Source organism: Camelus dromedarius, chromosome 21 (genome assembly GCF_036321535.1).
Source record: "Camelus dromedarius isolate mCamDro1 chromosome 21, mCamDro1.pat, whole genome shotgun sequence".
Lineage (NCBI taxonomy): Eukaryota > Metazoa > Chordata > Mammalia > Artiodactyla > Camelidae > Camelus > Camelus dromedarius.
This window is the reverse complement of record NC_087456.1, coordinates 17,070,666-17,094,710: the sequence shown is the minus strand read 5'-3', so window position 1 is coordinate 17,094,710 and position 24,045 is coordinate 17,070,666. Positions and strand designations below refer to the sequence as shown.

The 24,045-nt window shown below is 41.2% G+C and overlaps 1 protein-coding gene across 2 annotated transcripts in view; it reads left to right on the top strand.

Moving 5' to 3' along the window:
* The window catches only part of PLD5 (phospholipase D family member 5), a 213,747-nt gene that overhangs the window by 106,904 nt on the left and 82,798 nt on the right, over window positions 1-24,045 (top strand). For both annotated transcript variants that reach the window (XM_031438542.2, XM_064477213.1), the window contains one exon: window positions 11,704-11,872. In XM_031438542.2, coding sequence (XP_031294402.1) covers window positions 11,704-11,872 — 169 coding nt within the window. The remainder of the gene's footprint in view (window positions 1-11,703; window positions 11,873-24,045) is intronic.

Here is a 24,045-nt window from a genome sequence, read left to right as displayed (position 1 = left end):
GGTGTGTTTGTCTGTGCTGGTTACTGCTAGACTCCATCGGCACAGCCTCATGTCCCTTCCACACCCGGGACTGGTACAGATGGAGCCCCAGGGCCTGGGGTCCAGTCTCCCTGGGTGCAAAAACACCACCTCCAACCCCTGGGAGTTTGCTATCTTCCCAGGCAGGTCTGAGACCAGGTGGTGGGTCTTGTGCTGTTTGCAAGACCCTCGGATTTCTCTGCCCTCTGCAGGTGTGGGGACCCTCTCCTCTTTACCTCTGTGCTTCCCACAGTTACTCCTCTGTCCCCTTCCTCTCAGGGACACACAGTGTCATTTCTTTGACAGTTCAGGGTTTTGGATCACAGAATATAGAAAGGAAAGTAGCTTGTGGGCCGACTCTGCTTTCGGCTCTGAACTAAGTCTCCCCTCAGGACTTATTCCTCTGGATGAATCAATCAAGGAAATGCATGTCTTAATAAATTCTCCTGCTCTGTAACGTCCAGACATGGAAACTTGGTAAGTTAATCAGTGTGTATGCAGGCAAGATCTTAGTTGTAGAAAACAGTGCCTGGTAACAGTGGTCAATCCGGGGACAGGGACCTGGAAGACAGAGTGACCGGGGCAGAGGCAAGAGTCTTACTTTGACTAGGGATCATTTCTACTGTTTGAATTTTCTTAACCTGTGCATATAATGCTTTTTAAAAATATCTAGATATTTCCTTGAATCTTAACAAAAAATGGGTTAATAGATTTGAGTCATTGTCATCTTTCACTGAGGTCCTGGACTATGCAGTGTTCTCCTAATCGGTCTCCTCCTGTGACTCCAACCCCCCTGCAACCTTTTCCCAACCAAAGTCATTATAAAATTGTCTTCTCTCTCTTAATATCTCAACAGAAGAAACTTAAACCATGTGTGTGAACTGTGAAAAGACACATTTAGAAGAACTATTTTGAGCCTCTGGAAATGGCATGTGTTCTGCCAGATGATGCTGACCGCCCTTGGTAGACCTGAAATATAGCAAGCAGCCAGAATTGTCTCCTGTGCTGGGTGGCTGCGCCCTGCAGCCAGCAGGGCCCCCTGCAGAGAACGCATGACTTAAGATCCTGACTTCGGATTGCTGTGCTCCCAGTGGGCCACCTAGTTGACACTTCCCCTGCTTTTCAAAAACATTCTTTGGTTCTAGAAGAAGTGTCAGCTAGACACAACTCACCTAAACAAGAACATGCTTTCTCTGTGAAGTCCCTCCCAGGTCTACTTTCCTTGCAAGGTTTTAAGGAGTCTCACTGAGGCATAGGGGATCCACCCTAAACTCAAGGTTGGGCTCTTCAGTGGCCACCAGGCAGCTTCTCATGTAGTTGGTATCAGTGGGGTACACATAAATCTGACATAGCCCATGGTGGGCAAAAATTTGCCAAATAATGGGAATTTATTAATGTGGCCTCAACAATGAGAATTGCTGAGGTTCAAGCTGGAGGAGGAAGAAAAGAGGGGGAAAATGCACATAATCTCCTTCTCATGGAAAAACACCACTGGCCCTGAACAGTGATGGGGCAGAGTTTATTAGCTGCTTTGTGGTTTAGCATTAAGGGCTTGAGTGACTCTCCTGTCTTTTTCTTGGCCCTTAACTTTGAAAACTTGTACTAGAAGTAATTGATGGTAAGTCTTCAATTACTGAAAATTTCTCTATGCTTTAAATTAAAGCGACAACATAAATCCAAAAAATGTTTAAGTCAAGAATTATTTTAAAATAAAACCAGGGATAAATCCTGAATTCTGCAGAGTCGGACTAAAGCCCTGTATCTTTTACCAACTAGTATTCAGAGTCCTAAGGCAAAATTTAAAATCCTAAAAAATTCCATTCAGTGTTTTTCCAATTTTAGAAAATAATATTTCTCCATTTTAGAAATATTTTCAACAGAGTTTGAAATCAAAACGCTTTTCTGGATAAGTTTGGGTTAATTGGAAAATGTAATTGGCTTCATTTCCTAGTTTGCCTCAAAGTTGTAACTTCAGCTTCATCCTGTCTGCAACCCTAGTTATTAGTAGCTCTCCATAGCACAAGCCTGAGAGAGATTTTAGGCCAAGGCCAGACTCAGGAAAGAATGTCATGATTGATGACCAGTCCCTCTGCTGGGCCCGGGAGTCGGGAGGGAAGCACAATTTGTCAGGCTAACCGTAACCTTTCTATCAACTCGGGAACAGAATTGAGATTCTTGGGCCAGTAAGTACGGCACTGACTAGCAAAGTGCCTCCCTCATGAAGATTTTTCTCAGCCTGTTCTCTCCACTGCGATTGTTCATCCTGGATTCTGACCTGTGGTCCCTCATTCCATCAAAATGTCCAGGGAAACTCAATATATTCTACTTTGAGGGTCTCTGCAGGGGCTCATTAAATACCATCTTTCTTCCTGAACAAATTGGCAGTTCTGACAAGGAGTCGTGGGTAGAGGAAGTGATCACTGTTTTGACAAAGGCGACATTGGGTGATGGAGCTTAATGTGAGAGCAAATATTCTTCCTAATTGAGCTGCAGAATTAGGTGGGCCTAGCACCCAGGCCACAGCCAGTGAGCTTGGACGGGAAGGGGTTTGTCCAGGCAAGACTTGTGGTATGAGGGCTGTTGTGACCAAAGGCAAGTTCTTGTGGCCAATGCACCATGAGTCCAAACAAACTGAAATGTCGGAGTTTGGAGCAGAGAAGGGTTTGTTGCAGGGCCGAGCAAGGAGGACGGGGTGGCTTACGCCCAAGAAAACCCCGAACTCCCTGAAGGGTTTCAGCAAAGCATATTTAAACGCCATGTAAGGGAGAGGGGTCGCAGGGTGTGTGATCAGCTCATGCATAATTCTCTGACTGGTTGACGTGGAGGTAACAGGCGGTCAACACAATCAACCCCCAGGTGCCAGAAGGTCTGGGGGCCACGTGCTCATGATCATCAAGTAGTTAATTTCTTCCCTTTGGTGGTGGTTTTTAGCATCTGAAAAACTCAGGATATATACATGAGATACTATTCTCTGGCTACTTCAGAGAGGAGCTTCAGCAGAGGATATAGGGGAGGGGTCTGACCTTGGAAGGCCCCACAAGGTCCTGCTTAGTTATGCTGGGGGTGAGATAGCTCTCCCAAGAGGAGAACGCGAGGAACCAAACTGAATATTCATCCTCAATCTCACAATCAAGTAATTCTTCCCTCCTTCCTTGGAGCAAAGTGAGTAATGTCTGGAGAAAGAGGTGTGTCATATGGCTAGAGTGCCCGTGAACCTGGAGATGACACCAGGAACGGGTCCCCCGGTAGTACCCATATTCCTGTCTGTCTGCTTCACCTTCAAAATGGGTTCCACATCCCTTGAGCTCTTCTCCATCTCCAGGACTCACACCTAGTTTAAGTTACGGTTGTCTTTCACGAGGCCCTAGACTACCGCCGCGGTCTTCTTATCTGTCTCCCACTGGGACTCTTACTTTCCTGCAACCCTCTAGCATTTGTGGGGAAACCACAAAAGTAAGGAAAATCCTTGTAGAAGGTAAATCAGATCATGTCCCCTTCCTGCCCAAGTCATTCCGTTTCTTCCCATCACAGTTCCTGTAAATCACAGTGGTATGTTCACAAGCCCTCTGTAATTGATGAGGTTCAGGGCATGCTACCCTAAAATAGGGCACCTTAACATATTGAATATTTTAAGCGGGAGGAATTTGAGAAATGTCAGGTACCGGAAGGACTTTCTAACCTTTCCCCGAGGCAGGTTATACAACCCTCCTGTGAGAGGTGCCTTCTTAGGAAAAAAGGAGCATCCTTATTCCCACGGACGAAGGGTCACAGAGAGGAATCTGAGTGAACAGGTCTTGCTAAGTTTCCCCCCGTGTTCTACACTTACCTTAGAGCCTTTGTCCTACCCCATTTTCCGATAGCTTTCCACTCTTCGTCAAACCTGCTGCCAAAACACTGGCCACTGTGCCCCAAAAACAAATTCGGACTTGGAAGCAGAGTTTTGGGAGTATCAGAAAAGAGCAGCTTTATTGCTTTGCCAGGCAAAGGGGAGCCACAGTCGGCTCATGCCTTAGAGACTGTGAATCCATCTTGGGATTGGTGTCCTGAGGTTTTATAGAAAAGCTGGGTGGAGCAACAAACATGGCATTTTTCTGGGGTGCTGTAGTCCTTGTCTTGATGAATCCAGCTGACATCACAGAGACATTCCGTAGGGTCTGTTCATTACTCTGAGGCTATCAGCTCAGAACCACCTTTCTGGAGTACAGCTTCTCCTCTGGATAAAAAAATTCTGTATCAGGAGTGGAAAGTGTAATGGAAAGGTTGGGGGCTATTTAGCATAAAAATAGTTGAGCACATGAAACGAAGGTGGGGATTTGTCAGAAAAGAGAAAAGTTGCAAGAGTTTTAGGTCGTAATGAATCAGCAAACAGCTTTAGCATCAGGGAAGCCATTTTGTTCATTTGTTTCCTACACTTTCAAACCTAGTATAAAAGTACTCAGGTTTAGTCATTTCTTTGGGTCTTCTTTTCCCTAGGAAGGCTCCTGTGTCACATGAAACTTACATTAAATAAATTCGTGTGCTTTTCTCTTGTTAATCTGTCCTTGGTTACAGGGGTCACAGGCAAGAACTTTGAAGGGTGGAGGAGACAAAAGATGTACTTTCCTCTCCTCCATAATCCAGCCTTGGTCAACCCCTTCGACCTTTGCTCTGTTCCTTTCTCCTTCCCCTCTGAGATTTCACCACCCCGGCCTCTCTGCTCTTCTCTCATTCCAGCCTCACTCCCATCTTGATGCTTTCTCTGCTTTTGGTCCTTTCTGCCTTCAGCACCCTGCCCTCAACGTTTTACATCTCAGCTCAGTGTTACAGCCTCAGAAAGGCTGTCTCTGGTTGCTGGTCTCAAGAAGCAGTCCCCCTCTTGATCGCAATCATTTCGCCCGGTTTATGTCCCTCAGACACTCCTTCTTTTCATCTGTTTACTCTCTTATTACCTGTGTCCCCCTCACCATAGGATATGAGCCTCAGGGGAGCAGGTCCTTAGCTGGTATGCTTTTCAGCACCTGGAATGGAGCTGATCACAAATTTGAGCCCCCCCCCAATAAAGATCAACTAAGTGGGGCATGAATAAATGACCCCATATCATTGGGTAGACTATGTCCTGAAATTTGATTCAAACAGTATGATTGAAGTAGTAATTGTGTCTTTTGTTTAAAAAAAACAAACAAACAAACAAATAAAAACCTGACTGTGAGAGAATGAATCCTAACAGAAAGGGCCTCTGCAGGTCTACTAGCATTCACTGGCACAGATATCATGCCCCTGGGCATTTATGGACTTGATTCATTGAAGATACTTTGAGGACGTGAGAAGAAAACTGCATTTTGTACCTCTGCCTGGATTTTTTGGTTTTGAAAATTGGAAGTGGCCGTGGAGCACAGTGGTTAAGAGGATCTAGTCCGCAGTCAGACCACCCAGGTTTCAGTTTGGGCCCCGTCACTCAAGCTGAGTGCCCTTGGACACACTACTTAACTCCTTATGTCTCAGTTTCCTCATCCAAAAATTGGGAATAATTACAGTACCTCCTTCTGAGAATTCTTGTAAACATTAATGAACATAGTCAGTAAATCTAGTTGAACACAAATTAAGTACTCATTAAATACTGTGTTCAGTTGAAGTAGTGATGGTGACAGTATAATTACTGTTTTGCCAGACATCAAAGGGCAATAACTGCCTTGAATGCAAATCCAGATTTCTATTAGACTTTTTGCAGTTTAACCATTTTGTTTTCAGTCATCTGGCTGCCTACTGTGTGTCTCAGCTCTTTGAGGACAATGTCAGGGTCTTTCCATTCATGAACTCCCTTCTTCTTTGTTCACATTTCACATTGGTAAAATATCAAAATGTAGGTACATAGAGTTGTATCTTTTTCTTTCCTCTTTTGTCTTCATCCTCTCTGGCCTCCTTTCTTCTCTCTTTTTTATCCCTTCTGGGCCAGTCCTAGGAAACATGGAGCCAAGGACAAGTGGGCCTTTCTGTCACTGTAGATGTCCTTGCCGATGTGGACACAGAGTGGAGTGTAGAGTGAGAGGCACCTTCCCCTCTTTGCCAGACAAGTTTGGGATCTCCAGATAAGCTGACCTTCCCTCTAGGGCAGCAGCCTCTGCCTTTTCCCTCCACAGACTTAATGGTCTCGGATAAGACCAGGACCTAACCGAGTGTTGTGAAATGCGCATGAACTCAGACAAACCTGAGTTTAAATCCCCGCTTTGAATTTAAAAAAGAATCTAAAAGTGCACGCTAATAAATGAATTTTTTAAAAAATAGGAAAAGGGGTGATGCGAGAAGAAAAGGCTTTTCCTTACGAAAGATTACCAACTAGCATACATAGAAGAAATGGTAGGAAATTATCGACAAGTATAGCACAAATGGATTCAGTCAAGAACCGTAAATGGATGAAAGCCGAATCAGTGAGTGAAAAGTTGGGGAAGAGGATACTCACGCCACCTGCAGATGCCTCTGCACAAATCATCTATTAATGACAGAGCAAAGGGAGGTCCTGCTCAGTTGAAAAAATCTGGCAGATCCCCCGTTAACAAGTGACCAAGCTTAACATCACCAGTAGAGGGACAAACCAATATCATATACCACTTTGTGTGATGCACAAGAAATTTTTTTTTTTAATTTTAAGTTTTTAGACTGTAAGTAACTCTAAAAATATACGTGTAGCTTTTATTTAGTGCTCACTATAAAGCAGGCACTGAGCAAAGCACTTTCTTTACATTGACTATCTCCTCTAATTTTGTAGTAACTTTTTTTGTAAATTGGAAACAGAAGTAAAGAGGCTAGTCATTTGTCCAGGGTTATACAGCTAATAACTGGCAGATCTGAGTTTTGTCTACCTTTTTCAAAATCCTTTCCTTCTAAACATCTCTCTACAATAATAGCAAAATCATATATATGTGAAAATATAATTTATAAGGATTCTTGTGTTTACCAACACACACACACACGCACGCACACACACCATGTTTTAAATAGAGTTAGCACATGCAGGGACTACCTATTTTCGTAGTTTATTACAGAATTACAGATATTTCTATGAGAAGGTGAAACATTGTTCCTGTTCCTGGACTGAAAGAAATTTTGATAATAACATTAAGTTTTGGGGGAGGGGATAGCTCAAGTGCTAGAGCGCATGCTTAACATGCATGAGGTCCCGGGATCAATCCCCAGTGCCTCCTCTAAAAATAAATAAACCTTATTACCTTCCCCCCGACCAAAAGAAAATAATTAAATAACACAATAATAAATAAATAAAACATAAAGCTCTAAAAAATAAAGTTATTTAAAAAAATTAAGTTTGGAGAATAAATACATACTATTAATAAGAGCAGATAAAATTCTATTTTAAAATCTAAGATTTGCAAATGTTAGCCGCTATGTATAAAACTAGATTTAAAAAATGAGTTTCTTCTGTATAGCATAGGGAACTATATTCAATATCTTGTAATAACCTTTAATGAAAAAGAGTATGAAAACAAATATATGTATGTATATACATGACTGGAACTTTGTGCTGTACACCAGAAATTGATGCATTGTAACTGACTATACTTCAATAAAATAAACAAACAAATAAATAAAACCTCAAAAAGAATAAATAAAATCTATTAACAATGTAAAATGCTTTTTATTCCTTATATTTATTCCACCTAAGCTCCCTGGACGCACAGTTGAATCATTTGTAGTTATCCCAAAGTACCATAAAAAGAGGCATAAAAAAGATTTTTGCTGTTTTGTGTCTGTGGTTATTCATCTTTTCCCCTGTTATTAGGTGTAAGAGACGGTGCCCAGCCTTTGGGCATAGTTCTCTTAAAGAAAGTATGCAAGCATTCCAGAGATTTGCCCCAAGGTGAATTTTAATAAGTTCTGCCTACTTCTTTCCTTGCTTGAGAAAAATATAGCAAGGGCTGTTACCGCTTGGAAATGAGCTCTGCATTTATGCTAATTAGATCAGGCCCCTGCAGAGGAGCCAGCTGTTGATTGTTCAAGGAAATAAAATGATAGGTCACCAAAATAAGTCATTTCAAGTCTGATTTCTAAAGACCTTTTCTAGCAGGGAGTAGGAAAAACAAGCACTGTGTTAGAGGAGGTGCAATCAAGACCTCCGGGTAAGACGAGAAAGAGGGAAAGTGACCAGGTGAGCAGGGTTTCCCCAGAATTTACCAAACATAAGTGTTGGTCCCCAGACCTTGGGTAGTGTCTCTATATTAATTTTTATTATAGATGCATAATTTACTTGGCTATTTAGTAAAATAATAATAATAGTAGTAGTAGTAGTAGTAGTAGTAGTAGTAGTAGTAGTAGTAGTAGTAGTAGTAGTAATAGTAGTAATAATAATAATAATAATAATAATAATAATAATAATAATAATAATAATAATAATAAAAAAGTTTGGTCTTCCTTGGCTTCCAGGGAATTTCTCTCTTCTCTTCCAGTCTTTCCAGGACTTGCTTTTTTCCTCTTCACCCTTCACTACCACCCAGAAGTGATTAGATATTTTCCATATTTGGCTTTGACCCAGTTCTCTTGAAAATCTCTCTTGCTAATCTTACCTACTTCTCAGGCTTCCATAATGGAAAAAACATCTTATAAGAGTACGTGTGAAGTAGGGGAAAAAGGAATAGATGGTGTATTATCCGTCTGATGGGTACTTTTTAACCTTTTATGTGCCACCGAACCCGTTAGCAGTCTGATGAAGCCTACGGACTTGTTCCTTGAAAAATGCTTTAAATGAGTAAACTGAAATACATAGGATTGCCAAGAAAACCAATAATACCGAAATAAAGTCATCAAAAATATTTTAAAAAACCAAATTTGTGATACAGTAACATGTATTCTGCACTGCTTATTCATGAAAAAACAAGATCTGGTGACTACCGTAATTTCAGAGTAGTGGTGAATACTCGGAGGTGTCAGCAGTAGTTATTGTAGCATGGCATGAAAATTCTTAATGGTGACAGAATCCCAGGTTCCTTTAATATTCCCGTGGTTTTTTGCCTGTGTTCGTAACTGAAGAGAATGTTAAATTTCAGCTAGAGATGAGGGGAAATAAAGATCGAGTTTATAGTTCCCCCCAAATTCTATCCATGAACCCAGGGTTAAGAATACTTGGTCTAGAGATTTCCAAAAGAGATTGGGAACCTTTATTTGTATGCCTACCAGAAACCATGCAGGTGGTGTGGAAAAAGGGTGGTGCGGAAGCCATCTACAATCGTACAGTTACTCTACATTCCTTATTTCATGTGTTTGGTTTATCTGGGCTGCTTGACTCTCCCCGTTGTCTTTCTCAGCGTGGATTTTATATTGAAGTAAAATTGAAACTAGTCAGTTCTTCTGTTTGTTAATTGATGTTCTATTTTGGTTTTCTTTGTTGGGATTCTTCTTGTTTGATTTTTAAACATATTCATCAGTTGCAGTGGAGGCTGAAACTGCTAATTATCTGGGGTCACTTCTTCATGTTAATGTCTGGCTTCTGTTAACACAGATAATTGAACTTTAAATGTGGAGAGAGTTATAATATCCAACTTCAACCTCTGTCTATTGCCTTCAAAGTTTTAAAAGTAGATTAAAAAATCCCTGCTCTCTGCCTGTTTGACCCTCCCTCACCTTGGCTTCCCAAACGCTGCTTCCTATTGGACCTCTGTTGTCTTCCTGCCTCTCTTCTGGTCCCTTCTGAACCTCCTCATCTGTTTCACTCTCTGCCAACCAGAAAAATCTAGGTATTCCCCCCAGCATGAGGCTTTGGGTTAGTTTTCTCTTCTTTTTTTCTCCCCTTGATAATCTCTCTCAATCCTCAGTCTACTTCCTTTCCCACCTTCCTTGTCAGTTTTAATGGACTCTCTACTCTCTGCTGATTGGTCATCTCCCTTACAGTGGTATACATGTGTACTGTCAGAGTTAGACCCCTAAAATGTACTTGGTGGCTCTCAAAAGCATCAACATGAAGTCCAAACTTCTCTTCCTGGTTCACAACCTCCACAGTGTGGTCCCTGTGGACACTGCCAGTCTTCACTGCCACGGCAAGTCCGTGCCATTACTCTCCTCCCTCACACTCCCCTTGGCTCACCAACTCCCAAATATCCAGATGCACCATAGTTAACAAGCGCCTCCCTCTATCTCAAATAGCTTTCCCTTCCAGATCACCCATAAAAATTCAATTTTTGAAGACTCACTTCAAGTCCCAGTTCCACCAATTCTAAATGCCCCCAGCCAGAATTAATTTTTCCTTACTGGCTCATGCGCCAGTGGTACTTTAGATGATGCATTATCCATCTAATTAAATTTCTTACTCTTGTTTTGCCATTTCTTAGAGTCTACCTCCTATTTAAATCATTATATTATTTTTTTTTCACTAGATTACAAATTCCAGAGCACTAAGGAGATTTGTCATAGTCATTTCTGTGTTGTGGACAGTGATTTGCTAGTCCTGTGCTCATAAGGGCTCAGTAAACATTAAATTCAATGTGGGTTGTGTGGTTGGGTGATTGGATCCCCAAATTGTGACTGTCTCTAAGACACATACTCAGACTCCATTTAGGCTACGATATTCATCAAATTCACAAACATTTTACAAAGAGAATTGTTTTTGTGTCCTACCACTGGCTAAATGGAACAAGTCTCACTAAGAGAAACAGTTGACAGTTTTATTGAGAAGTTTTGGATTTTGTGTTGGAAGCTGCAGTTCATTCTGTAAGTATTTCTTGAGCCCTGATTGTATCTAGCACTGGGGATGCACAGCTCTGAATAAAACAGTTCTCTGTTCTGGAAGCACTTACAGGTATCTTCATAAGAGTTTGGAGTTTCCCATCAAGAGTTGCAGGAAAACTTACATTTCTTAAACTAGGGGAAACAAATGTTCATTCCTTTCTTAAAATGTTATGTGTCACCTGGCTATCTCAGAGCTGAAAACCACCCAGCCTTAGCTTCAGCACCATGGAGAGCCACAGTGTACATGTTGTCAATAAATAAGAAAGCCTAAAAAGAGAAGATACTTTTATTAGGATATTGCTGATTGTAGTTTATTTAGGGCTTGGTTATTACTATTATTTTATCTATTCCTTATCTCCAACTTTAATAAAGCCCTGCAACAGGCAGGTTTTAAAATTTTTTCCTTAGTATCATTTTAGGCCTTAGTCTGGGAAGGTTTTAGCAGAGGTTTTAAGCAATAGAAGTAGCCTTCACTATTTATTATTTTCTAGTAGTAATAAAACTAATAATATTTTATTTTCTAAACCAGTTCTAATATATGTCCAACATTGTAGGAGACACTGGAGTTGTATAAAACTTAATTTATGGTCTTAAGTAGCTCACAGAAGTAGAATTTTTTAAAGAATTGCATTGCTGTAAGGGGGAAAAAAAGAAATATTACTAGAGGAAGATGCTTCTGTAGAAAGCTCTGAATTTTTTTTCAAGGCTAGTTTGACTCTGGATATTAGGGACATATACCATGATTTTCTGAAATACGAGTAATATTAAGTGGGAGAAAACAGAGCATAAACTCTCAGAACACATTAGATTAGTATAGGGGAATTGTTAAAGGCCTTTGGTGGAAAATGTAAATTGTAAGGAACATATATTCAGAAAGAGTAAAGAGTATTTTTCAGATATCTTTGTATGCATGTATAAAGATCTGTGCCTTCAAATTTGACTAGATTTTGTTTTTTGTTTTTCAAAATTTTTTCTAAGAATTGCCCTGGTGGAAAATATTCCTGAAGGCCTTAACTATTCAGAAAATGCACCATTTCACTTATCACTTTTCCAAGGCTGGATGAATTTACTCAACATGGCCAAAAAGTCTGTTGACATAGTGTCTTCCCATTGGGATCTCAACCACAGTCACCCATCAGCATGTCAGGTAAGCTGCATCCTCTGTGTGTGATGATTTTACTTATGTGCACTTTATCCTCCTCAGTATTCTTGCCTCCTTTCCTAAAGTTCAAGCTCATTTTTTCAGTCTGTCTTTACCCATCGTTCATGTATGTTGTTACATTTATATGTGTGCGCCATTGTTAAACATAGGTCGCTCAGCTTCTGCTAGAATGCCAGGCTTTCCAGGGCAATATCACATCTCATCTTTGCCACAGCAATAGGCTCTCTCTGCAGCACTGCTGTATCGGGGACAACTTCAGTGGTGCCTTCACATTAAGATGTCTGTTGATGACACGCCCCCGAATTCTGCTTTGCACAACCTGCATGTTTTCAGTTCCAGTTCCGTAACTGCTTGCTGAAACATTTATTTGGTTAATTGATGTCCTAATTTGCCGTTGAGACCCAGAGCCAGCGTTTTTTAATAATGGAGTCAAACTTCCCAGTATAAGTATGTATTCCTGACTGTCATATTTGAGTGAATTAGAACAAAGAAATGTATTGGTTATAAGAAGAGCCTTTAGAAAACTGACTGTCCTGGAGATAAGAAAATGATCCTGGTAATCTTTAGCCTGTTTCTCTTTGTGTTGGTGCAACCATGATAACACTGAGCTACCCAGGATGTTCTAGTCAAGTGTATGACCTTTGGCCTGTGTGGGTCAAGGATAAAATGAGTTTTGCCTCTTCGTGTACAAAATGTGTTGGCATTAAGCCTGTAATTATTACTTCATTGGTGCTTTGATTTGCTTCAATTATACTCTTTTAAAGTCAAAATATATTAGAAAATAGGTTTTAAAAAAAGAACAAAAAACCAATAAAGGCCATCCTAAAAAAGAATCAGATAAATTCACTGATTATGTTCTGCACTCTTCTACATCTACTGAAGCAGTTGCTTCAGATATTTATTGCAGCATATGTCATCCCAAATCTTAGTGATTTAAAAAACAACAATCACTTATTCATTCATGATTCTAGGCAGGGTTTGTCAGAGAGAACTTGTCTCTGGTCTAAATGGTGTTGGCTGGGGTGGCTTACCAGGGACTGGAGGATCCAAGATGACTGCTCACTTGTCAGCATCTTACCTCGAGTGGCTGGAATGTCTGGGGGCTGCCTGGACCTCTTTCTCTCTCTCTCTCTCTCTGCGTGTGTCTCTCATCATTCAGTAAACAAACTTGAACTCTACTCATGGTTGTATCCTAAAAGAGCAAAGACAGGAAAGCAGAGGTCTTACGAGACCTCTTAAGCCCTGGGCTCCAGTACCCCAATTGCCTCCACCTAATTCTTTGGTCAAAGCAAGTCACAAATCCAGGATGGGAGGGGCAGCATCCATATGGGAATGGGGAGAATTTTTAGCAGGTATCTTTGGAAATTTTATACCACAGTGCACTCGCGCCACAGCAGTCCATATCTCACCTACATACAAAATGCTTTCCTCATCCCCCTAGGCTTGTGTCTGATGATAGAAAAGGCTCAAAGGCCAGGATCTCTTCTATCTGCATCAGGTCAGGCTCTGGGTAAGATTTCTCACGTGGGGGCCTCTTGATTTGGAAATCTATGCCCCCCAACACACACTCCCAGCATACAGTGGCGAAACAGAAATGAGATAACTATGATAGATACTTCTGTTCAAAAGTGGGAAGTGGAGATCATGAATCAGTGGTGCGTCCACGGCCATTTTGAAAGCCATCCCTGCCCACGGCAGCAGTTTTCCGACCTTGGAGAACAGGGAATGTTTCTGGACTGGGATCTACTTCTGCTCTGTGGGAGTGCTTTCCTAATTTGCTGTTCTCAGAAATTCTTTGCTCCACCCTCTGTGTTCTTTCTTTTTCATAAGAAATAGCCTGTGTTTGCTTCAGACTTATTTTCTTAGTTGGTTTCCCGCCAGTAGAAATCTGAGGCCCCAGAGACCTCTTTTCATTTTAAACCATCTCTGTCCTTTTTTTAACCCAAAATGAAACAACCCCTTAAAAACATTTGTAGACTGTGTATCCAGTTATAATCCACTCTATTAGCAAAAGGCCACACCACAAATAACTCACAGATGGGTTCTTTTTCTACTTTGGACTGTGACTCAAGATGCTTCAGAACCTCATCCTGAAAATTTCCAGGAGCCCTTCTGTCTAACTGATAGGATCTGTGACGCACACCCCGCTTTCCATCTTTCAGAGGTCTCAACGTGGCATCTTACAGCCACAACTGTGATTTGATCTTTTCCAAGGTCTTTTCTCACTTGGAGAATGTTTTGCTGAATTGAGAGACAGTCCTAGATTTCCTTCATTTTTCTCAAAACTCTGCGTGAAGACGAAACAGTTCCTTTTTACAGTGTACCATCAAAACTTCGATAATCTACCTGAATAATCTAATTAGCCAGATCTCCAAATCCCCTACTTTACAGCAGGCAGTAGTGCCGCCTTACTTTCAGCTATGACTTTCTCAAGGCCTCAAAAGCAACTTCTTTACTATTTTCCAGGCCTTGAGTAACAGCGTGAGATTTCAGCCTCTACCACCGCCCAGTCCCAGAGACAATGCCACATGCTTTAAGTTTTTGCTGCAGCCGTTTCTATTCAATTTTCTATCGCAGTATAACAAAAAATTAGTTATTATTATTCCCTATGATTCTCTCTGTGAGTTGGTTGACAAGTCTTTTGCTCTGGTGCTGGCTGGGGTTACTCACGCAGTTGTATTTAGGTGGGAGGGCAGCTGAAGCTGGACCATCTGAGGCTGGCCTGGTCTCATTCTCTGCACGTGGACACAAAAAGCTGTAACCCCAGGTTTTTGTAGGGCAGCTGGGTCCCAGGAAGGAGAATATGAAAACTACAAGACCTCTGAATGCCTAGGTTCCCAAAACATTACTTTGCTGCATTCTGTTAGTCAAAACAAGTCACAGGGCCCGGCCGCATTCTTGGAGGGATGAGAGACTCCAGGATGGGGGCGTGCGTGTACAGGATGGGAAGAATTGTTGGCAGCCAAATCCCCAGGTGGTTTGTATGCTCTCAAATCTTTGAAAAGAGCTGATCTAAACCATTCCCACCTCCTGCTCTGTGAGTCTAGCAAACCCTCCTGGTGTTTAGACTCTGGGAGAAGATAAGTCATCAGGGAATGGCAGAGCGTCTCTGGGTCATGGTTCCTGAAGTCACATGATGGTCAATACTCAGCACTGCTCACAGGGCAGTGGTGAAATGGATGAGGGAGGCTCCGGTCGGTTTGGCATAACAGTGCCTAGCATGGTGCTTGGTGCATACTAGCTGTTAAAGTAAATATTTCTTGGGCAACAAATATGAATTTGTAAATATTTGTTGAATAAATTGTGTCAAAGATAAACAAAGCTGGACACTAGCTGAAGTGGTCAGGGCAGATTTTAATCAGTAATACTATTGCAAGAGGGAAGAGGGTTCAGGTGAAGGGAGAAACTCAACAAGATTTGTGCACAGAATGACTATGCACTTTACAGTGGAATGAGGGATTGGAGCGGGTGGCAGGGGCCTGAGCAGCGTCAGGGAAGTAGAAATTTATAAAGCAGTGGGAAGAGGGTTGGTCCATGTGAAACCTACCCAGGATTGCTAACTGGTGCTTATCAAATTTCGGCTCCTGCCATCCTACGGAGGCCTATCTTCGAGTGTTGACTGGGAAGGACAGTTCTTTGGTAATCGTGAGCTTTCTCAGGCAGGAACTTTAAGAGGAACTCGATCACCCTAGGTACATGTTAGTGTTTGTTCGAGCCTTTTAATGGAGGAGGAGAGACGAGGGTGGAGCAGAGGAGGGTGGATGAAACCATTTGTGCCTAGAGTCTGCAGTTTTTGTAGGCCAAAGTTGAGAGCTATTGGAAAGATTAAAAAATAAATAAATAAACAGGTAAAATTTAAATCAAATAGGCTTTCAGCCATACCTTCTTTTTGAGGAATGTAAAACTTGGTGGCCTGGAGAGAATAGGATATGCGTCCTTAAAGTGCACCAAAGAGAAAAAGCTGACAGGAAGGACCTGTTTTCTTTCCTCCTTTCCTGATCTCTGTACAGTTACCCCTCTTGCATGCTAAGAGGGCAGGCAGGAAGGAGTGATCCAGGCTCTGTAAAAACTTATCTCTAAAAGCCCAAGACATGTGGTATTTAGGTAAGTTCTCCTGGGCCTCTGAATCCTAAGTCCTGTGGCCAACACTGCTCTAGGGCTTGAGGGTTGGATGAGGGGGACCCTAAAAAACGCATCTTGTCTTTCCTACCTTGCACTGGGTGTTGTTAATCTCTTGATGGTTGACTCCCTCTGTGCTGAAAGAAACTGGGCAGTGACTTTCCTCTGCATCATAGCCACGTTAAGGGCTAGTGAGGGCTATAGCTCCTTGGTAACCATATTTTCATATTTAATCAAAATATAGGGTTGGGCTAAGGGTTTTATTTCTTTCTTTCAGAATGAGTTTAAACCTTGAAATATTATATTTCTAGGACAACTTGATTGCTAATTTATGGGATAAAATGATGGAGATTTATGAAATCAAGTCTGTTTAGGAAAAGCCAGGAAATAGGGCTTAACAAAGGCTTATTGGTAGAGCTACCTAGTTCACTGAGTAAAAAAAAAATCCGATTTTCTGGGAGTTCACAGTAAGGAACCAAATAAAATAATTAATGAGCTGCAACAACTGAATCTTAATGAGATGTATTTTTATGAAATCAATTAGTTACTGGTCTACAGGGAGCCATGATTGCCAGTTGATGATACATCACGATGGTTTAATTTTGAAAAATTATGATTTTTACAATTTGACGTTATTTGCTCAATTTAGTTAAGTACCACGTATGAAAGTTCATTGATCCAGTAAGTCATTTTGGGAAGCATACGCCAGGACCCTGAATCTACACAGTAAGTGGTAGGCAGACTGTAGAAATGAGTCAGGAGTATAGCTCAGATTTCTTTTTATCTACTTACCAGCTATGTGACTTTAAGCAAGATGCTGAACTCTCTGTGCCTTAGTTTTCTCGTCAGCAAAATCAAGGTTATAACAGAACTTAACCCCACAGATTGTTGTATAGATTAAATTAGTTAACATATATAAAAAGTATAGAACAGTCTTTGACCATTTTAGTGGCTGTGTGTTTGCTATTAAATTTATGAATGTTATCATTCACATTTACTTATCTGTATACACACTGCAACTCTAGTTCAAGTCAGTTTAATTGTAGTAACAAATAATGAATTCTTACTGTGTGTTATACACTGTGCTAGAAACCAGGATGGTTACCGTGTAAAATTAAAAGAGGAATATAACTTCTACAAATGTGAAACTCTGGGTGGATAAGAAGAATTAGGCAAATTATCATTATATATGGAATTCTGGCTTTTATTTGTTACTTACAAGTTTCTGCACATACATGTACATACACACAGAATCTTGCTCTCACTCATCTATCTATACATACGGACATACATATGTACATACATATATATCCCTATGCACAGCTGTCATGTTGAATACCCAAGAAGTAACATGGTTTTCTCAAATCTATAGCCACTTCTTATTTTTGTTGGTTGATCCGTTGGTTGGTGTTCTGTTCCCTGTTTCTGTTTGAATTGAAGTTCCCTATAACCAGGCAACATCCGGTAATCTCGCTTTGGTGTTGGTGGGATACTCCCTGCCGTCAGCTGAGTAAGCAGTGCATCCATGTGTGACCTGGGTCTCCAGCTCTGTCTTGTAGCCCACTCATTCCTTCCTAGCAACATTCTTCCTGGCTATAGATGTAAGTTAGCCAACAGGAAAGAGCTTTTGTTTTACCTGACTTATAAACCTTTTCCTTGTCCTTCTATTGCTATCACTTCATATTTTGACCCAGAATGTCTGGTGGGGGGCGGTTAGCCAAGACTCCACACACACCAGTGCCTCTCATTCTCCATCTCCACCATCTTACTGATTCTCCATCTTCAGTGCCTCTCTAAGCCCACTCTTCCTTTCTTTCCCATCTCTGGTCTTCCAGTGTGGGTTTCCATTCCCTCTCCAAGTCTATTGAAGGGGACCTTTCAGTCATTCCTTGCAAATAGTCAGCATCTACTTTACAACACAAGGGTATTTCTGGAACCCAGGATAATTCTGTTTTTAACAGTGCCATTGCCGTGTAAAAGCCTGATAAAAGTTTCCAGATATCCGGTAACATCATCATAATATTTAATTAGAATTTCTTTTATTTTTTACTAACTTTTGTGTTATCTGGGAAAAATAAAATGAGAACAGTTCCTGCTTTGAGTTACGCCTAAAAGAAGGTGAGCATAGTTGGTAGAGACTGGATCCTTCAGAATAATTGAAATTCTTCCAACCTGTTGTAATTAAGAGATTGGTGTATTGTAATTAAGAGGTTGGTGTATTGTAATTAGAAGGTTGGAGTGAGGCAGCTAGAGAAGGCAGGACATTCTGATACAACATGGAAAACACACATTTCATCCTTTGTTTCTTCGATGTAGATCTGAGGACTTGAATACGTTTTTACTATATTATGGCAAACTTCCTGCAGTCTCTTTTGTATTGCAGGGGGAGGCGGCTATAGGGAAAAATAAAACATGTAAAAATTAACTGAAACATAATTAGGTTACATACTAATGCTCTGTTGTTATTTGGCTCAGTTTAGAATCCATTATTTTGTTTATTTTCAGTTCTCAAAGCTTGGGTTTATAGAAAAGGCAAACTAGCAGCATTATGCAGGAGGCACGTGCTACAGTGGAAGGACCATAGGGTTGGCACCAGCTACATTTGACGTGACCACTAGTTTAGTAGTTGTGGTCACATTGGGCAAATGTCATAATCCCTTCAATCCTCAGTTTCCTCATTGCTTTGTAATTTGATTAGGTGATGTTTGTAAAACAACAAATGATGGAGCTTATAAAAGATAGTTTCTGTTTTCATTTTGTTTTTGTTTTTCTAGTGCAGGAATTTCCTTTTCTCATTTTAGAGCAGGAATATCTTTTAGCTGTCCGTCAACTTCTCAACTTCTGTTACAGGAGGTGAAGATAATTCTACCCAGAATACTGACTCAAGTTGTTCTTCAAGGTTTAGGTGAAGAAAGGAGAAAGGAAAATGTGCATACTTTCTAGTAGATTCTCAGCCTGTTCTCCAAGTATGACAGTGTTCAACCATGACTACCAGTCAGAATCACCTGGAGAGCTTTTAAAATATATTGATGCCCAGACTCAGATCAGTTAAAATTAGACTGTTTGGAAAGGGACTCAGGCTTTGATACATTTTAAAAGATTACTTGGAGACTCCCTTGGGCAGCCAGGATTGGGAGTCACTGCTTTAAACTGTCCCACTCTAATGAACAGCGTGTGAGTTTCACAGATGTCACGATAGGGCCAGGTCGATCCCTTTCCTGCTCGGTTTGTCAACCTAATTTTATCTGTTTCTGTTTCATCCTGTTTATTCCAGTTGTTCTCTCCGTGATTATATAAAAAGGTGGCAGCTTCTACTTGAATGTTCCACCTACTTCAGGGCTCTAGGGCTTGTGTCGTGTTTATTCTCTAGCTTTGCTGTCGAGCAGATGGCCGGGAAGACAAGGGTGCACAGCTATTGCTTGTGGATGTCCAACAGTAGAGTATCTTCAGCCCTCTCATCTCCAGGCTGAAAAACCAACTCCTGGCGCAGTGTCAGCGTGAAAATAGCATCACCTTATGGAAAGAGTGTCCCTGTCTTTCAAAGCAGCATCTTTTCCCTGTTCCACAAAATCAACACTCAGCAAATGCTTATAAACTGGCCTTCTCCTTTTTGAAATATGGCCACAGAGTGATTTTGAACGTATCTTTATTGAACAAACATTTATCAAGGTACTGTGCTGTTCGCTGGGGATACAAAATCAAATGAGCAACGGTCCCTCCCCTATGGAGCCCAGAGTAGTGGGGGAGACAGAAACCAATGATAAGAATACGGTGGAGCAGCCGTGAAAGGAGCTGCCAGCGAGCAGGCCTGTGCAGCTCCGTCTCTGATCTCGGCTGCTCGGCTGCTCGTCAGAGCCCCCTGGCTCCTGTGGTTTCCGGTCCTCCCTCAGTGCTGTGCTTTCTTAGTGAATTCCTGCTGTTTCTCTGTGCTGTCGTTTCCCCAGCTGTTGAGTAATTCTAATTACATTCTTGCTTGCTTTCCTGTATATATATATTTGATATCAATATATAAGAAAGTAACAATATACTTATATTTATATAACATAATACATATTGAAATCAGTCTACAGTGTCACTTTAAAATACTGAGGGCCAATGTAGTTAAGTTTGAAATATTAGATAAGAGTATTCAATATAATTTTATTTGTAGGGGAGGGGGGTAATTAGGTTTATTGATTGATTGATTTTTAGAGGAGGTACTGGGGATTGAACCCAGGATCTTCTGCATGCTAAGCATGCATTCTACCACTTGAGCTATACCCTCCCTCCTCTAATATATTTCTAAGGGAAATCATCATTGTGATATAAACTCATAAGCACTACGATTAGCAAAAGTTTAACCTCTTTGATTCTTTTAAAATCCAATCATTTAGGCATGAATAAATCATGAACTAAAAGACATTCTTCTCAAGTATTGGCATTAAATAATGACTTTTCTTTAAAGTTATCTTATGTTAGTTTTATTTACCTATACGCTTGATTGTTTTCTCTCTAGACCTTCACTCCATATTTCCTATGGTCAATTTATGTTTTTGGAACTTTCTTTTAAAAAGAATAGGTTGGGTTGAATTTTTTTTCTTATAGCAATAGTAATAGTTTCTTACTACAGGAAATTTGGAAACTACAGAGAAATGAAAGAAAAATGAAATCATGTGATCATGAAGAAAATTTTTTTAATAGTTTTATATTTTATTCATAATTGCATACGTAGGCTCAAATTAAGAAAATTGTATTTTAATTTTGAACTGAATGTCATACCATGAGCATCTTTCCGTGTTATTAGAAACCCTGGTAAATATTATTTTAATTAGGCTGCATGATAGACAATGTAGTAGATAAACCGAATTAAATGTACATAGCTGTTTCTCTATTAGCGGACATTTAGGCTACTTCTTTTTTTTCTGAAATAAATTCTACTGCAGTAAATGTCTCTGTGCAAAACATTGCTTTCTTTTTGCTCTTTCGCTCAGGATCCATTCTCACAAGTGGGATAAGAGGACTAAGGGACCTGCTTTCTTCAGACCGTAGCGTTTTTCAGGGAGCATGTAGAAAACCCTCATGGTTGCTTCCCCTGGGAAGCTGGGACTGTTGGCAGTGAGGGCTTGAAGGCATTCAGCCTCCATTCTGTGTGGGACCCTCTGCCCTCTCAGAGCAAGTGATTGTGGAAGAGCCAGACTGTGTGGCCCATCCTGGCATTCCTCCCTTGCCCCAGTCACGTCCCAGGCCACCATCTCCTGCAGTGCCATCCACACTCTCCTCTGTGCTCCTGAATGCACTGCCACGATTATGTTGTCTGCCTGCCTTCTGCAGCCAGAGCAGACGCTGGAGCAACGTCAGAGCGACTTCTTAGTACCGCGGGAGTCCAGCTGCCCGGGTCCCTGCAGTAAGCACGCCGCTCCTGATATTAATTCCTTGCTACTTCCTCTCCCCTTATTGGCACGATGAGCTTCTTCATCTCTCTTCATCTGCCCCCGACAGGGATGGCTTTGTTCATACTTTTTATCCTGTGTGTGTATGATAATAGCTTAGCTAACATATGTAGTCATAAATACACACATGTGCACAACGTGCATGCACACACACATTTTGGTGCTTTTGTTTCTTTGGGATGTATCTCTAGATGTGGGCTTCCTGAGTGGGAGGAAGCAATATGGTTGTTGCAAACTTCTTGGTGTCAGAACCCTTTGTTCTTGCAGCTGTCCAGGTAGGTCAGGTCATGGTGTCCCTGAAACCCTCCAGCAAGTCACAAGTTATTTTCTATTCTGCAACTTTTTATCTTTATATGAAGGGAAAAGTATTAATACCCTTAAAGATTCCAGTCTTGAGAATGGGCTCTACTGTATAGTTCAGGCTGTAGGCAACATTCTTTTACAAAAGGTGCAGAACCAGTATGACTAAGCCCAGGAAACAGAGGGTTAAAGACAAAGGAACAGATCTAATATGGAGTCAGATTTGTTCTTTTCTATTATATCTCTTCAAGAATCCTTCATTAGCAAATACATCAAACACTTATCCATGTCACATTGCTCACCACTTGTTTCCGCTCCTCTTCATTCTCCTTAATGGCTTTTAGTGTTATTTACTGTCTGGTTAGCGTCCTTCATTGAATATGTTCCTCATATGGGTAATGTAGGTAGTGCAGTCTCTAAATCTGAATATATCTGCAAATAGTTCTTTCTTTCGCGCTGGCAGGTAAAATCCCTGACTGGGTAAAGCATTCTTGGGCTTCGGTCTTTTTCTCCCATGGTCTGTCACCACCAAATGCTGGTTTGGTATTGCCGATGGTTAGCTCCACACCAGTCTGATCCATTTTCCTTGATAGGTGACGTTTTTTGTTGTTTCGTATTTGACCAAAAGTTTGTTAAGAATTCCTCTTTTCCCTAGGTATTGGTTAACTTTACAGAATGTACCTAGATGTGACTTTCCACATTACATTTGCCTCCAACTTTTCAACATGTAAATTCAGGTCTTTCCTCAAGTTGGACAATGATTTCTCCTGTTATTTGCAAACATATTCTTTTTGTCTCTTTTTTTTTTCTTCCACTACACCTATTAGCCACATGTTACCTATCCTTATTTTATCTAGCACTCTTTTCTCCACTTACCACCCTTATTGGCCATACTGTTCTTTAGTTAGTTCTGAAAATCTCTGAGTATTAGTCCAGCCACGTTTGACTGCCCTTGAGTGCTCATCACTGTGTTTTTCCTCCAGCTCCTGTCTTCTTGAGTAGCCTGGTACTCATTGTGTTCAAGCGTCTCCCTTGTTGGGTCCTCTTAAATGTGTTGATATTTGACTTTATCAGATCAATAGTGGTTCCTTTCAGGTGAAGGAGGGGCCATATTAGATGGTCAGCTTGTCCCTCACTGGGGCACCTGGAGAACACCTCTCCCTTTGATGCTTCACACTCCCAGCTCCAGGCCTAGCAAGGCTGCCCCAACTCCTGCCCAGCCTCTTGGAGAACAGGAAGCACTTGGACATTCATGTGACACAGAGGATGGCTCTACAGGCACATGGATACCCAGAGACTGACTCTGCCGGTAATCAAATGCCTTCCAGCCCCAGAACATCTTAACTCAGAAGAGCTGACTATACCAGAGCTGGGGGGGAAAGGAGAGGGAGTGGCTTGGGGATAATGTTCTCCCCCAAATACCCCTTCCTTTCCAACTTTAACATAACAGAAATGGTCATGGAGCAAAAACTACACTGTTGTGAACATCGACACACCACTTAATTTTCTTGGACCTCAGTCCTTGTTTATAAAGTGGGGAGATTGATAGACTACTGATCTCAATGGTGTCGTCCAGCTCTGACATTATACTCTAAATCTTGGTATCCTGATGATTCTGACATCATACCTCAGTCTGATGAAGGGGTAAACTTCAGGGGTTTTCCAGCTGTGTTCTGTGAAGTCCTGGGGATTCTGCACAGGAGGGCAGAGACTGATTGATGGAGATGCTTAGCTTAAGTTTTCATTTGAACAAAGAGTTCAACTGTTAAAACAGGTTTGAAAACCATCACCATATTTTACATAATCTCCAGAATTAAGCTTACGGAGCATGACTTCCTTCTGATTTCTCTTTGGTATTTTTGTTTCTTCCTGTCACATTTTGCTGTGGCATTTCATCCTGCCCATGAGTTGTCTGGGGTCAACAGAAATAGGCAGTATTTATAACCCCTGCTCTCTTGGGATTGAAAGGGCTCCCTGTGTTCAGCAGCCTCTTCATAGTCACAAAGGGACTGAGCTGGACATCTGTCCTTGGGTACAGCTTCCTCTCCAGGACCAGGCTGTCTGTCATGAGATTACTGCAGACATCAGGGAAAAATTGGCTGAAAGGAGGTCAACCTGCCTAAGCCACTGACTGTCTTCAGGATGATTTATTTAAGTTTGAGATGTTGGCTGATGTTTGCAAGTCTTTAAACTACTGATGTTTAAAAGCCAAGGGGCTTTTGTTATTCCATTATGAAAACACAATAAGTGAATTTAACTCAGAAAGCAGGAGGCCTTACTGCAGATCTCTGCATAGAGTGTTTCATACCT